Source organism: Ranitomeya imitator, chromosome 1, assembly GCF_032444005.1.
Source record: "Ranitomeya imitator isolate aRanImi1 chromosome 1, aRanImi1.pri, whole genome shotgun sequence".
NCBI lineage: Eukaryota > Metazoa > Chordata > Amphibia > Anura > Dendrobatidae > Ranitomeya > Ranitomeya imitator.
The window spans coordinates 909,329,365-909,345,226 of NC_091282.1; the positions used below are offsets into that span (position 1 = coordinate 909,329,365).

At 43.4% G+C, this 15,862-nt stretch overlaps 1 protein-coding gene across 1 annotated transcript in view; it reads left to right on the plus strand.

The window, feature by feature from the left end:
• Positions 1-15,862, plus strand: part of MTHFD2L (methylenetetrahydrofolate dehydrogenase (NADP+ dependent) 2 like) — a 149,619-nt gene that overhangs the window by 63,580 nt on the left and 70,177 nt on the right. Inside the window, exons 7-8 of the mRNA XM_069740648.1 lie at positions 6,134-6,286; positions 7,496-7,603. Coding sequence (XP_069596749.1) covers positions 6,134-6,286; positions 7,496-7,603 — 261 coding nt within the window. The remainder of the gene's footprint in view (positions 1-6,133; positions 6,287-7,495; positions 7,604-15,862) is intronic.

A 15,862-nucleotide genomic window follows, 5' to 3' on the forward strand; every position in this document is an offset into this window, starting at 1 on the left:
ATAAATTCTGATGTCTATAGGAAGCCTACCTCCACGAACTTGTTGCTGCATGGCTCCTCCTCACATCCACGTCATATGATTCAATCAGTCCCCGTCGGACAATTCTTACGCCTTCGCCGAATCTGTTCTTCGGATACGGATTTTGAAAGACAGGCGGAGGATCTAAAAAAACGATTTTTAGAGCGGGGTTATAGCCGTCGTGTCTTGAAGAGGGCATATAACAGGGCGAGACATTCTCATCGTAATGATCTACTGTATAAACCTACCAACGTTAGTAGACAACCGGATAATCAAAGTAGATTTATAACTAACTTTAATTGCCATTCTACATCTATACGGTCAGCTCTACAAAGATCCTGGCATGTGTTACAGGCTGATCCCATTTTGGCCAAATTTTTACCCGAAAGACCACCAATTACCTTCAGGAGATCTAAAAACCTCCGTGATCTCTTAACTAGAAGCCACTATGAGGAGGAACCAAGAGTTACGTTTTTGAATCAGGGTAACCCTAGGAGTGGATGCGTTCCGTGTGGCCATTGCGTGGCTTGCTGTAACATCGATAGAAGTGACACATTCTCAAATTCTAGTGGATCTAAAGTCTACAAAATTAAGAAATTTATAACATGCACAACGAGGTATGTGATCTATTATGCAGTATGCCCTTGTGGCCTTATTTATGTAGGACTTACAACACGCCTACTAAAAGTAAGAGTGCGTGAACACGTACTTGGCATACAGGCCGCTGCTGGCCACACGGACGCCTCCACACTCAAAACGATACCCAGACACTTTAAAGAATTCCATCAATGCAATAGTGATCTCCTGAGAGTAAGGGGCATTGATGCCCTTGACATTAACATCAGAGGAGGCAGGTTGTCACAACGCCTGGCTCAATCTGAAGCCAGATGGATCTGGACGTTACAAACTGTCCAACCTCTGGGTTTAAACGAAAATCTGCCATTTTCCCCTTTTCTATAACGCACATTCTCCACTATTGGGATGCACTTTGCGGTCACCTACTTGCTGTGGTAAAATGCGCATATTGGTTGTTTTAAATTGTATTTACTTATATTGATTTTTTTGTATCTTTTAGGTAATATTTATATAGTATCCGCCGGCCTTCTTTTCTCCATTATCTTTATTTACCTTCACCATGGAAGTATATGCCATCGAACATACATAGGATATACAGCTGCGTACCATCTTGTTCTAATTGTGGTCATCTATTATGGACATTTATGCAACTAAGCAATATATGTAAATATACAGTTGTATGATCTTTTTGCTCATATTTTCCATATATGTGTTAGGTTATGTTTATTATTTTTATATACATGTATGTTGTATAATGGTGTATATACTAGACTTCTCGGGCTCTTCTGCAATCATTATTAGTATTATTTGCTAACTCAGGTTCAGGTTATAGGTGAGGTGGCTATTTTGTTTATTTCGTTCTTAGTGATATTCTGCTATATATTTTGTACTAGCTAGAGTGAGCCCCTGCTGTCATTTGTTTCTTCCATTCACCCCTCCGTGACCAGCACGCATGCGTGCGCCTCGTCCCCGCTTCGCCTGCCTGTATCCTGTATCTGTATGTGTCCCTCGGCATCAGGTCACGTGGGGTTTACGTGTTTCCTGATGCCCGGGGCCACATGACGCGGGTGCCGGCCGGCGTCGCGGTTGCCGTGGCGACGCACGCGTCACTTCCGGTTCGCGGCGGGGTCATTTCCGGTAGATACTGTGATATAAAGTCCGGCGTTCCGATGCTGATACATGCCCCCTGACGAAGGTGCCCACCGAAACGCGCGTTGGGGCGGTCGGGCGGATCCCCTGGGCCATTTCTGTACCCCCATTCTACAGGTAATCATACACTCTCTGTAATTTTGTGCATATCGCATTGCTGTTATCAGTACGCCAAGTGGCAGTCGGAGGTGGGACTATTAGGTCCATATTATATACATTTCTATACACCTCTACGCCTGATGGACTCAGATTTTATATGTATGCATCTATACCTTTTGTGATATACTCTATTTGGAGAGATATTTATATATGGATATATGGGGTATTGTGATCAGTTTAATATCTTCCTGTGTAAACACGTTTATGGTTTATATGGCCCAGTTGGTATGCTGCCGACCTTTAGCGTTTCTTTTAATATTTTCCGTATGTGATTTTATTGTTGTTGCTACATTCTCCTGCATTTTTTGTTTATCCCTAATAAAATTTATACTTTCATACATTTGGGACTGCTTTATATCGTGAGGTGTCTGTCCTCTGTTCTTTTTTTCTGACAACTAGGAAACTGCAGGAGACCCTCATGGTTGTCATTGCAGATCTGCTATGAGCACTGCCTTGTGGACCACGTTCATGGCAGATGATGATTTTTGCTACATATACTGTATACCTGTAGCACAAGTGATCAGAAGATCACAGCTTCAGGTCTCCTAAGGAGACTATTAAAATCTGAAGAAAAGTGTAAAAAAAGGGTTAAAAAATATTTTTTAAACATAAAAGTTCAAATTTGCCCCATTCAAAATAAAACAATACAAAAAAAAAATACATGTTGGTATCGCTGTGTTCAGAAATACCCGATCTATCAAAATATAAAAAGAATTAATCCGATTGGTAGACAGTGTAATGAGAAAAAAATCAGAACCTCAGAATTACGTTTTTTTGGTTGCCCCAACATTGTAATAAAATGCAATCACAGGTGATTAAAACATTGTGTGTACTCCAAAATTCTAGAAATAAAAACATCAGGTGGGTGCGCAAAAATAAGCCTTCATCCAACCTCAGATCCAAAAATGGAGATGCTAGAAGTCTCGGAAAATGGTGTTTGTTTTTTTAACAAACTTTGGATTTTTTTTATCACTTAAATGAAAAATAACCTAGACATGTTTAGTGTCGGCGAACTCATAATGACCTGGAGAATCATAATGGCAGCTCAGTTTTATCATTTAGTGAACATGATAAAAGATAAACCATAAAAGCAATTGTGGAATTGCACCTTTTTTTGCAATTTCACGCACTTGGAATTTTTTTTCCTGTTTTCCAATGCAATGGGTTAATAGTCAAATAACAGTCACATTGGATCTTCAGGGAGTTGAGTTATTCCCTACTATTACTATGTAGGAAATATTTTCAGAGATAATTTTTTTTAAACTGATTTCTATTATGGACTGCTTAAAATTTATTTACCTTACCTACATCCTTCCTAATGTATTGGGTATTTTTTTCCCCTTTTTTTTTACCAATATTGATCCATTTACCATTTTTAAGCAAATGTGTTACAGTGGCTGTGTTATTTTCTAAATCTATATTGTTGCTGACCACTACATATGATTTTGATTGATAAATTTCTCGGCACATATATTAAAAGTGGAACTGAGTATTTCTGTTGAACTGAAAATATGTTATAGCACAGTATTGTATAACCCAGAGATTCCAAAATGCAAATCCATGACTGTAATCCCTTTTTAGATAGGGATCTCCAATGAGAACTCTGCACATCATACACGGCATAGATTTCCATGGTATAATAATGTGTGACACCCCAGGAGTCCGGATGCCACAGTGGCAATGCCTCCCTCACAGGGGGTGATGTCATGCCTGGAAGCAAGAAGGGATCCCCTTAGCAGTTAATACTGGCATACAACACCTTTCCTGACTCCAGACCAGAAGGGGGAGCTCTAAACCCAGTCTCCAGGGAACTTTCCTATAAATTCTGGCCTGGAGGCGGGGTTAGAGAGTTCAGTGTGAGTGTAGTGTGAGACAGTAAAGGAAGAGTATGCAAGTGAGGAGAACCTGAGGATAGGAGCTGCAACTGAGCTCATCCCAGTACTGAGCACAACTGACCGGACACCGATGTCCGTATTTGTGTGGGAACTGCATGCCCAGCAACTGAATCCAGAGAACGTGAGATTGCAGGTCTCCTGGCCACATCTGATGCCTGAAAGCAGAGCAGCAAACTAGAGAGCCTGGAGTCACCACTAGGGATTGACATCAGGAAAAGACTTGAGCTGCTTGCCATGCGGGTAGTGTTCCACTTAAAGGACTGACTGAGAGAGGAACTTGAAGAGTGCTTAACGCATCAAGAACCTAAAGAACAGTGCAGTAGGGAGGCTTCCAACCCCACCTGCCTAGTGGGATTCTGATCTGCTTCCAGGCTGCCCAGATCTCCAATACCACCTGTACCTGTGCTCCGGACTGCACCTACAATTAAAGGTAAAGAAACTACAGTCCCTGTGTCCTCCAATCATTCTTGCACCCCAACCATCCACAACCCCTCATAGAATGTTCCGGTAGCCCTGGCGCCCTGCTCCACCTGTGGGGAGCAGAACCATGCCAGGTGGTGTCACGAACAATCCCTTACAAACATTCCCTCATCCCTTTTAATTGCACACCCAGGGCCACGGACCGGGTGACTGCTGCCATGACCACCCCTTTGAGAACCGTCCAACCCGGTTCCGAGTACCCCACGGCCCTATCGGGTGTTGCATATGTTTAGCTATAAATCTCTCCTAGTATTTTCAGTTTTTACTTGTGTCTAAAATAGGCTAAACCTATAAATGAATATCCTTGGCTACACCATTGAAAAGTCAGAGAATTGTCTGTATGTTGTTAAAATAGTCATTAAGAAAGGATGCGGAAACTGCTCATCTGTTCCATTTTAAGTTGCTAAGTGTTTTTAGGGTGGAGTGAATTCAATGAGGCAAGGCTTAAAATAAACCTGTCAGGGTGATTTTCCTGCCCAAACTCCACCAACCAGTGATCTAGGATGCTATCAGATAAGGTGTTACTGAGCACACTTGGGTGCTAACAGAGTGTTCTGGGCGTTCTTGAAAACTAAAATGCTCAATGCTTATTTTCTTAGACTTAATAAGTAACACTCCAGGGTGCTAACACCTATCTGGCAGAATTTGACATATAAATTTAGCACACTATCCTTGCCAGCATGTTTCACCACTTCTGCGGCTTCATGAGTAGATGGGACAATGGCATGAATGATTGATGCCATTTTCCCATCATGCCATTGTCCATTCATACCATTGTCCCATCCCCTGATGATGCCGCAAAAGCGGTGAACCATGCTGGGGGGACTAGTGTGCTAAACTTATATATCCCTGCATGTTTGCGGCTGTCGAACCTTCAGCTGCGGTGACTCGAACATAGTATTTGAGCATGCCAAAGATACACAAGTGCAGCATGAGTGTGAAGATACACAAGTGGATAACACCTTATCTGAGCACGTTTGCTTATCACTGGTTGATAATAAAATGCCCTTCTATATTCTGTCCGACACAACATTGCATATGAAAGTATTTTCTAAAAAGTGCAAGCCATATTCTAGTGACGTGTAAAAAGTAATTGGAGTAGGGACACTTCGAAAGAGTCATGCTGGGTAATCCTCCTCATGGCTTGACTGACAAACCACAGACTGGGTGCATTGTAGTAGTACATTCCAGGAAAAAAAGATGTTATCATGGTCGACTCGAATCAGTTACTGAAGAAATAAAAAAGACAATTGAATCAAATATGGTGTAAAACAATTGAATATATTTCTGTTAGGCTACGTTCATATTTGCGGCTTTAGACGCAGCGGCGTCGCCGCAAAACAACGCACGCGTCATGCTTCCCTATCTTTAACATTGGGGACGCACGTGCGTTCGTTTTCATGCGTTTCGGTGCGTTTTGCGATGCATGCGTCCTTTCGACGCACCTGGCAGTGCGTTGCAAACGCAACATGTTGCATTTTTTCTGCGTCCAAAATTTTTAAAAAACGCTTGCGTCGCACTTGCGTTGTATTTGCGTTGTCGAAACTTCAAAACCTCCATTGAAGTGTATTGGCAACTCAGAAGACGCAAGTACTTGCCTTGTTGTGCGTTGTAGGACGCATGCGTTCTTTACTTTAAAAATAGAGACACTGAAAAGACCCTATATATTAAAAAAGGGTTGAACGCATGCGTCAAAAATGCATGCGTTCTACTTGCGTCTTTCGTGCGTCGTGCGTTGCGTCCACGATGCTGCGTCCAAAGCCGCAAATGTGAACGTAGCCTTATACATAGTTCATATTACTGAGAAAATATTTAGAGATATATTTTTGCTTAAAGTGAAACTTTTATTGTTTTAGAGCATATCAACGAGCGAGATGTATGTAATGCAATTGCTCCAGAAAAAGATGTGGATGGTTTTCACATAGTAAATATTGGAAGACTCTGTCTGGATCAATCATCTATTATTCCTGCCACGGCTGCAGCTGTATGGGAAATTATTAAGAGAACAGGTACTGTATATTCAGAATTTTTACAGTATGTATGGATGACTTTCATGCATAGTGAAGGTCTGATTTGAAGGTATTTAAATAAAATAAACACATTTTAAGCATAATTTAAAAGTTTAGAGCTTAGATTAAAAAAAACAAGACTAGTTCACAAATTTCATGCTGTTGGTGAGAGGATGCCCAGTATGCGGCGCAACATGAGGGGAACACCAGGGAAGATGTACAAGGAAGAACCTGGTGATAGGGAGAAGGGAGAGGGGTCACCTCCTAACATAGACCTGAGTCTGATCCCTGCACTCCCTATGTTGTGCCCCATGCGCGAACATGTGCCTAGGCCCTCGCTAGCCCTTAACTTACCCTGACTAGCGCGTAGGCCAACGACATGACAGTTAGATAAGACTGTGCTCCCCTCTCCAACTCTCCCTTCTACCATAGATAGACTTATCAGTAGCAGCTCTCATCTCCTATCTCAGTAATGGGAAAGTCTTGTAACCAATTTTATAAGAATTACACTAATTTTTGGTGTCTACAGCTCCTACGCAGACCTATGTATTTCCATGATAACAGACAATAAACAAGCCCTATGCAATCTAATACTGCAGACATAATCCACAGTGTCTGTCCACTACTTCTTGCTTACTTAGCAATTGAAAAACACACCTAAGTATATCCCATATATAGGGCCATGAAGCAAATGCCAGATAAATCACCGAAAAAGAATATCTTCACATACGGCCAATAAAATTAACATAATCTTTATTAAGCATATTAAAAACAAATATATAAGTACAACAGGAATATAACCACAGGCACAGGTAACAAAAGATGGGTACCCCTGGTAATGAACTCCAAACAATACATATATGTAATAGGTCACAAAGGTACTATGTAATAGCTCACAAAGGTACTATGTCTAACAACTGTGTGACCATGCACGATTAAGCACAAAACTTGAGACAATATAAAATACAAGTGTATATAGGAATCAATATTATAGTATAGTTACCGAGGAGCACTCCTGGGGACCCACCACACCCGACGCGCGTTTCGCATGGAAATGCTTCGTCCAGGGGTCGAATTTTTTTTTATATTAGATGCATTGGAAGAATTAAAACAAAACAGTTGCCTAGGCTGACCTAGTCTTTAATTGTTACTCTTGCAATTCCCTAAAATATAACTGCTTTTAAGGATACTGTCTTTATGTATTTCTAGGTATAAAAACATTTGGCAAAAATGTAGTAGTTGCAGGAAGATCAAAGAATGTTGGCATGCCTATTTCAATGCTACTACACACCGATGGAAAACATGAGAGACCTGGAGGTAAAAGTTAATTATTTATCACGTATATTGATCTCGTGATTTACATAGCAGAAGTAAGTTTACCAGGTCTTCACTGGTTTAAAAAAATATATAAAAAATGTCATTGTACTTACCTCGGATAAAAATGCTGGACATTTACAAGCCCATAGGGATCTGATGCCAGCATCTTAGGCTACTTATGTTACCAAGAAGCATAAACACATTTAGGTCATGGCTGTAGAAATATAAGAAAATTCTTTAAGGAATTAGGTTTTTCTTTCCTCTAAATCAAACATCTGGGCGTGGATCCTATGTCTTTATAGGATTTGTGGTGACTAGTAATGAGTAAAGATGAGCGAACTTGTTTGGAAAACGTTAGCCAATCTCAAATTGGGCACAAACATAGGACATTCGGATTCGTGTTCAGTTTCCCAAGCATCGATCGTTCATCAAAGTCGGCAAAATTCGGTCACAGTTCGGTAAATAATGCTTTTATTAGGACTTCAGCTAGGATAGTGATTCTATCTGATAAGCGGGGTGACATGTTTTATGAGGGGAGGAGGTGAGTATAGCTCAGAAGAGCAGCGGAGTGTAATTTTATTTTTAATTCACTTAATGTGTGTACATAACGTCAGCCAATCAGGGTGCAGAAACCATCCAAAATGTCCAGACACAAGGACTTCTGTCATTGGCTCCTGAAGTCACATGTCCCTCTCTATATAAATATCGGACTTGTTGTTTTGCTGGCGCCATTGCAGAGAGACTTCTGCTGCTGCAAGTTGTCGTATAGTTAAAAAAGATTCTTCCAGCATCTATGCTAATAGTGTTGTGCAGGCAGGATTCCATGTTTCAAAATAGTTTAGGCTAATACTGTGTTGCAGTCAGACTCAGGAGGTCATATTTGCCAATCAAAATCATTAGGACAAATACTGGGGTGCAGCAAAGAGGCCCCATTTGCTAATCAAAATTGTTAGGGCTAATATTGGGCTGCAGCCAGGAGGCCCCATTTGCTAATCAAAATTGTTAGGGCTAATATTGGGATACAACCAGGAGGCCCTATTTGCTAATCAAAATCGTTAGGGCTAATATTGCGGTGCAGTCAGGAGGCGTCATTTGCTAATCAAAATCATCAGAGCTAATATTGGGCTGCAGCCAAGAGGCCCCATTTGCTAATCAAAATTGTTAGGGCTAATATTGGGGTGTATACACCAGGCTCCATTTGTTAATAAGAATCATTAGGGCTAATGTTGGGGTGCAGGCAAAACACCATAAAGACCCCTAAAATATAACTTTTATTAGAGCAAAGCTAAAATCATGTTATAAATTTACGACAAGTAAGAACAATCAAAAAATAGCGAGTGGGTCTCAATTAGGGAAGAAAAAAATAAAATATAATAATATGTATCCTAGTGGTCCCTAATAGGTCACTGTACTGAGTTCTGCCTGGCAGTGGAGGCTCGCACCCTTAGTTTCTGCGGTATGGTGCCCGCACTCATCGTCGGCTTTCCCTGATGTCCCTATTAATCCCTATCATGGAAAAAATGTCCCAATACACCCTGTTACCATGAAAAAAATATTAGTGAACTGGCGGAAACCTACCAATAATGGTGTCAAAAATGAATGCAAAATAAAGCAGGTTGGCCCACTAGCGATAGTCTCAGATAAAAAAAAACACTAATGGTGATCTGGTGTTTCCCCCCTATAAAATTCCTAGGGGTTTATCATAGGATCAGAAGGCCACATCAAAAAATAAGATATTGGGGTGCAGCCAGGTGTCCCCATTTGATAATCAAAATCATTAGGGCTAATATTGGGGTGCATGCACCAGACTCGATTTGCTAATCAAAATTGTTAGGGCTAATATTGGGGAGCAGGTACCAGGCCCCATTTGCTAATAAGAATCTTTAGGGCTAATGCTGGGGTGCAGCCAGGAGGCTCCATTTACTAAATGAAATCATTAGTGCTAATATTGGGGTGCAGTCACCAGGCTCAAATTGCTGATCAAAATCAGTAGGGCTAATATTGGGTTGCAGCCAAAGGCCCCATTTGCTAATAAAAATTGTTAGAGATAATATTGGGGTGCAGACACCGGGCCACATTTGCGAATCAAAATTGTTAGAGCTAATATTATTCAGGCATACTATCTCAGAAAATAAATACTGATTATTAATTTAGTGACAGGGTGTTGTGAATTCTGTTGTCGAACTCCCTCCTGTGGTCGTGAGTGGTACTTCGGCGAGTTCTGTCTATGGGCTCCCTCTGGTGGCTATGAGTGAAGCTGCTGCTTCTGAGGTTCCTTACACAGGTGACGTGGTTTATCCTTTGGTTGGCTGCTCTATTTAACTCCTCTCAGATCGTTACTCCATGCCAGCTGTCAATGTTTTTGCATTGGTTCAGTTCGCTCCTGGATCTCTCTGGTGACCTGCCTTCTCCTGCAGAAGCTAAGTTCCTGATAGTCATTATTTGTTCACTGTTTTCTTGTCCAGCTGGTTATCGTGAGTCGGTGCGGAGGTCTTTTTTGCACAGTCTGCGTGGTCTTTTGTTGGTTTTTCTGCTGATCGCAAAGTTACCTTTCCTATCCTCTGTCTATTTAGTAAGTCTGGCCTCCCTTTGCTGAAACCTGTTTCATCTCTGCGTTTGTGACTTCCATCTTTACTCACAGTCAATATATGTGGGGGGCTTCCTTTACCTTTGGGGAATTTCTCTGAGGCAAGGTAGGCTTTATTTTCTATCTCTAAGGCTAGATAGCTCTTAGGCTGTGACGAGGCGCCTAGGTCTGGTCAGGAGCGCTCCACGGCTATTTTTAGTGTGTGTAATAGGATTAGGGCTTGCGGTCAGCAGAGCTCCCACATCCCAGAGCTCGTCCTGTATGAGGTTTAACTATCAGGTCATTCCAGGTGCTCCTAACCACCAGGTCATAACAGTACAGCTGGCCCGAAGTATTAATGCATCTCAATAGAGGGATAAGAGAACTTCTGAGACCATTTTTTTTTCTTTGCACTGTGTTTTGTCTTTCTTTTCCCCTAGACCTTTGGGTGGTTCAGGACACAGGTGTAGATATGGACATTCAAGGTCTGTCCTCTTGTGTGGATCATCTCACTGCAAGGGTGCAAAACATTCAAGATTTTGTGGTTCAGAATCCTATGTTAGAGCCTAGAATTCCTGTTCCTGACTTATTTTCTGGGGATAGATCTAGGTTCTTGAATTTCAAAAATAATTGTAAACTGTTTCTAGCTTTGAAACCCCGCTCCTCTGGTGACCCCGCTCAACAGGTAAAAATAATTATTTCTTTGTTGCGTGGTGACCCTCAAGTCTGGGCATTTTCCCTTGCGCCAGGAGATCCTGCATTGCGTGATGTTGATGCGTTTTTTCTGGCGCTTGGATTGCTTTATGATGAACCAAATTCAGTGGATCAGGCAGAGAAAATCTTGCTGGCTTTGTGTCAGGGTCAGGATGAAGCGGAGGTGTACTGTCAGAAGTTTAGAAAGTGGTCTGTGTTTACTCAGTGGAATGAATGTGCCTTGGCAGGGTCTTTCTGAAGCCCTTAAGGATGTCATGGTGGGATTTCTCATGCCTGCTGGTCTGAATGAGTCTATGTCTTTGGCCATTCAGATCGATCGGCGCATGCGTGAGCGCAAAGCTGTGCACCATCTGGCGGTATTCTCTGAGCATAGGCCTGAGCCTATGCAGTGTGATAGGACTTTGACCAGAGCTGAACGGCAAGAACACAGACGTCGGAATGGGCTGTGTTTTTACTGTGGTGAATCCACTCATGCTATCTCCGGTTGTCCTAAGCGCACTAAGCGGTTCGCTAGGTCTGCCACCATTGGTACGGTACAGTCTAAATTTCTTTTGTCCGTTACTCTGATTTGCTCTCTGTCATCCTATTCTGTAATGGCATTTGTGGATTCAGGCGCTGCCCTGAATTTGATGGACTTGGAGTTTGCCAGGTGCTGTGGTTTTTTCTTGGAGCCCTTGCAGTATCCTATTCCATTGAGAGGAATTGATGCTACGCCTTTGGCCAAGAATAAACCTCAGTACTGGACTCAATTGACCATGTGCATGGCTCCTGCACATCAGAAGGATATTCGCTTTCTGGTGTTGCATAATCTGCATGATGTGGTCGTTTTGGGGTTGCCATGGCTACAGGTCCATAATCCAGTGTTGGATTGGAAATCTATGTCTGTGTCCAGCTGGGGTTGTCAGGGGATACATGGTGATGTTCCATTGCTGTCAATTTCGCCTTCCACTCCTTCTGAAGTCCCTGAGTTTTTATCAGATTACCGGGATGTATTTGAAGAGCCCAAATCTGGTGCCCTACCTCCTCATAGGGATTGCGACTGTGCTATTAATTTGATTCCTGGTAGTAAGTTTCCTAAGGGTCGTCTGTTTAATTTATCTGTACCAGAGCACGCCGCTATGGGGAGTTATATAAAGGAATCCTTGGAGAAGGGTCATATTCGTCCGTCCTCGTCACCATTGGGAGCAGGGTTCTTTTTTGTGGCCAAGAAGGATGGTTCTTTGAGACCTTGTATTGATTACCGCCTTCTTAATAAGATCACAGTCAAATTTCAGTATCCTTTGCCGCTGCTGTCTGATTTATTTGCTCGGATTAAGAGGGCTAGTTGGTTCACCAAGATAGATCTTCGTGGAGCGTATAATCTTGTGCGAATTAAACAGGGTGATGAATGGAAAACGGCATTTAATACGCCCGAGGGCCATTTTGAGTACCTGGTTATGCCATTCGGGCTTTCTAATGCTCCATCTGTGTTTCAGTCCTTTATGCATGACATCTTCCGAGAGTACCTGGATAGATTCATGATTGTATACTTGGATGACATTTTGGTCTTTTCGGATGATTGGGAGTCTCATGTGAAGCAGGTCAGAATGGTGTTCCAGGTCCTTCGTGCGAATTCCTTGTTTGTGAAGGGGTCAAAGTGTCTCTTTGGAGTTCAGAAGGTTTCATTTTTTTGTTTCATTTTTTCCCCTTCTACTATCGAGATGGACCCTGTTAAAGTTCAGGCCATTTACGATTGGACTCAGCCGACATCTGTGAAGAGCTTGCAGAAATTCCTGGGCTTTGCTAATTTTTATCGTCGCTTCATCGCTAATTTTTCCAGTATTGCTAAACCGTTGACTGATTTGACCAAGAAAGGTGCTGATGTGGTCAATTGGTCCTCTGCGGCTGTGGAGGCTTTTCAGGAATTGAAGCGTCATTTTGCTTCTGCCCCTGTGTTGTGCCAGCCAGATGTTTCGCTCCCTTTTCAGGTTGAGGTTGATGCTTCTGAAATTGGAGCAGGGGCTGTTTTGTCGCAGAGAAGTTCTGATGGCTCGGTGATGAAACCCTGTGCCTTCTTTTCTAGAAAATTCTCACCTGCTGACCGCAATTATGATGTGGGCAATCGGGAGTTGTTGGCCATGAAGTGGGCATTCGAGGAGTGGCGACATTGGCTTGAAGGGGCTAAATATCGCGTGGTGGTCTTGACGGATCACAAGAATTTGACTTATCTCGAGTCTGCCAAACGGTTGAATCCTAGACAGGCTCGATGGTCGCTCTTTTTCTCCCGTTTTGATTTTGTGGTTTCATACCTCCCGGGATCTAAGAATGTGAAGGCTGACGCCCTGTCAAGGAGTTTTGTGCCTGACTCTCCGGGTGTTCCGGAGCCGGCGGGTATTCTTAAAGAGGGGGTAATTTTGTCTGCCATCTCCCCTGATTTGCGGCGGGTGCTGCAGGAGTTTCAGGCTGATAGACCTGACCGTTGTCCTATGGAGAAACTGTTTGTCCCTGATAGATGGACTAGTAGAGTTATCTCTGAGGTTCATTGTTCGGTGTTGGCTGGTCATCCTGGAATCTTTGGTACCAGAGATTTCATGGCTAGATCCTTTTGGTGGCCTTCCTTGTCACGGGATGTGCGTTCTTTTGTGCAGTCCTGTGGGACTTGTGCTCGGGCTAAGCCCTGCTGTTCTCGTGCCAGTGGGTTGCTTTTGCCCTTGCCGATCCCGAAGAGGCCCTGGACGCATATTTCCATGGATTTTATTTCTGATCTCCCTGTTTCTCAAAAGATGTCGGTCATTTGGGTGGTTTGTGATCGCTTCTCTAAGATGGTCCATTTGGTACCCTTATCTAAATTGCCTTCCTCCTCTGATTTGGTGCCATTGTTTTTCCAGCATGTGGTTCGTTTGCATGGCATTCCAGAGAACATCGTCTCGGACAGAGGTTCCCAGTTTGTTTCGAGGTTTTGGCGGTCCTTTTGCACTAAGATGGGCATTGATTTGTCTTTTTCTTCGGCTTTCCATCCTCAGACTAATGGCCAAACCGAACGAACTAATCAGACTTTGGAGACATATCTGAGATGCTTTGTTTCTGCTGATCAGGATGATTGGGTGTCCTTCTTGCCTTTGGCTGAGTTCGCCCTTAATAATCGGGCCAGCTCGGCTACTTTAGTTTCTCCTTTTTTCTGTAATTCTGGTTTCCATCCTCGTTTCTCTTCAGGGCAGGTTGAGCCTTCGGACTGTCCTGGTGTGGATGCGGTGGTGGACAGGTTGCAGCAGATTTGGACTCATGTGGTGGACAATTTGACATTGTCCTAGGAGAAGGCTCAACGTTTCGCTAACCACCGGCGTTGTGTTGGTCCCCGACTTCGTGTTGGGGATTTGGTTTGGTTGTCGTCTCGTCACGTTCCTATGAAGGTTTCCTCTCCTAAGTTTAAGCCTCGTGTCATTGGGCCATATAAGATTTCTGAAGTTCTAAATCCTGTGTCATTTCGTTTGGACCTTCCAGCTTCTTTTGCCATCCATAATGTGTTCCATAGGTCGTTGTTGCGGAGATACGTGGCGCCTATGGTTCCCTCCGTTGATCCTCCTGCCCCGGTGTTGGTCGAGGGGGAGTTGGAGTATGTGGTGGAAAAGATTTTGGATTCTCGTGTTTCGAGACGGAAACTCCAGTACCTGGTCAAGTGGAAGGGTTATGGTCAGGAAGATAATTCCTGGGTTTTTGCCTCTGATGTTCATGCTGCCGATCTTGTTCGTGCCTTTCATTTGGCTCATCCTGATCGGCCTGGGGGCTCTGATGAGGGTTCGGTGACCCCTCCTCAAGGGGGGGGGTACTGTTGTGAATTCTGTTGTCGAACTCCCTCCTGTGGTCGTGAGTGGTACTTCGGCGAGTTCTGTCTATGGGCTCCCTCTGGTGGCTATGAGTGAAGCTGCTGCTTCTGAGGTTCCTTACACAGGTGACGTGGTTTATCCTTTGGTTGGCTGCTCTATTTAACTCCTCTCAGATCGTTACTCCATGCCAGCTGTCAATGTTTTTGCATTGGTTCAGTTCGCTCCTGGATCTCTCTGGTGACCTGCCTTCTCCTGCAGAAGCTAAGTTCCTGATAGTCATTATTTGTTCACTGTTTTCTTGTCCAGCTGGTTATCATGATTTTGTCTTGCTAGCTGGAAGCTCTGGATGCAGAGTGGCCCCTCCGCACCGTGAGTCGGCGTGGAGGTCTTTTTTGCACAGTCTGCGTGGTCTTTTGTAGGTTTTTGTGCTGATCGCAAAGTTACCTTTCCTATCCTCTGTCTATTTAGTAAGTCTGGCCTCCCTTTGCTGAAACCTGTTTCATCTCTGCGTTTGTGACTTCCATCTTTACTCACAGTCAATATATGTGGGGGGCTTCCTTTACCTTTGGGGAATTTCTCTGAGGCAAGGTAGGCTTTATTTTCTATCTCTAGGGCTAGATAGCTCTTAGGCTGTGACGAGGCGCCTAGGTCTGGTCAGGAGCACTCCACGGCTATTTTTAGTGTGTGTGATAGGATTAGGGCTTGCGGTCAGCAGAGCTCCCACATCCCAGAGCTCATCCTGTATGAGGTTTAACTATCAGGTCATTCCGGGTGCTCCTAACCACCAGGTCATAACACAGTGTGACTGACAGATCTGGGACTAGGGTTGCAAAACAGCTGGTTAAAAGAAGGGAAAGGTACATACAACATGAATAGAAAAAGCAAGGTTGTGGTAAAAAGGGGAATAACTTGGCATTCAACTTGTATGTGGGCTAAGTGGCAATGTTACTGAAAGCTCTACTCAACAAACACTCCCTTGTCCTAACCAAAGACAACTGACAACATCTGTTACTGTATGGACTACTCGACTCCCTTTCTTTGGTTGCCACACAGCGGTACGCCTTGTTGATGAGCGTCAGAAAGAGCATGTGCTTCAGTGGATGGCAAGCGCTGCATCAAGTGGCCTCTCTTCCTCTTTCTCCCATGTCACAACTTTTTAATCACCCATCTGACTGT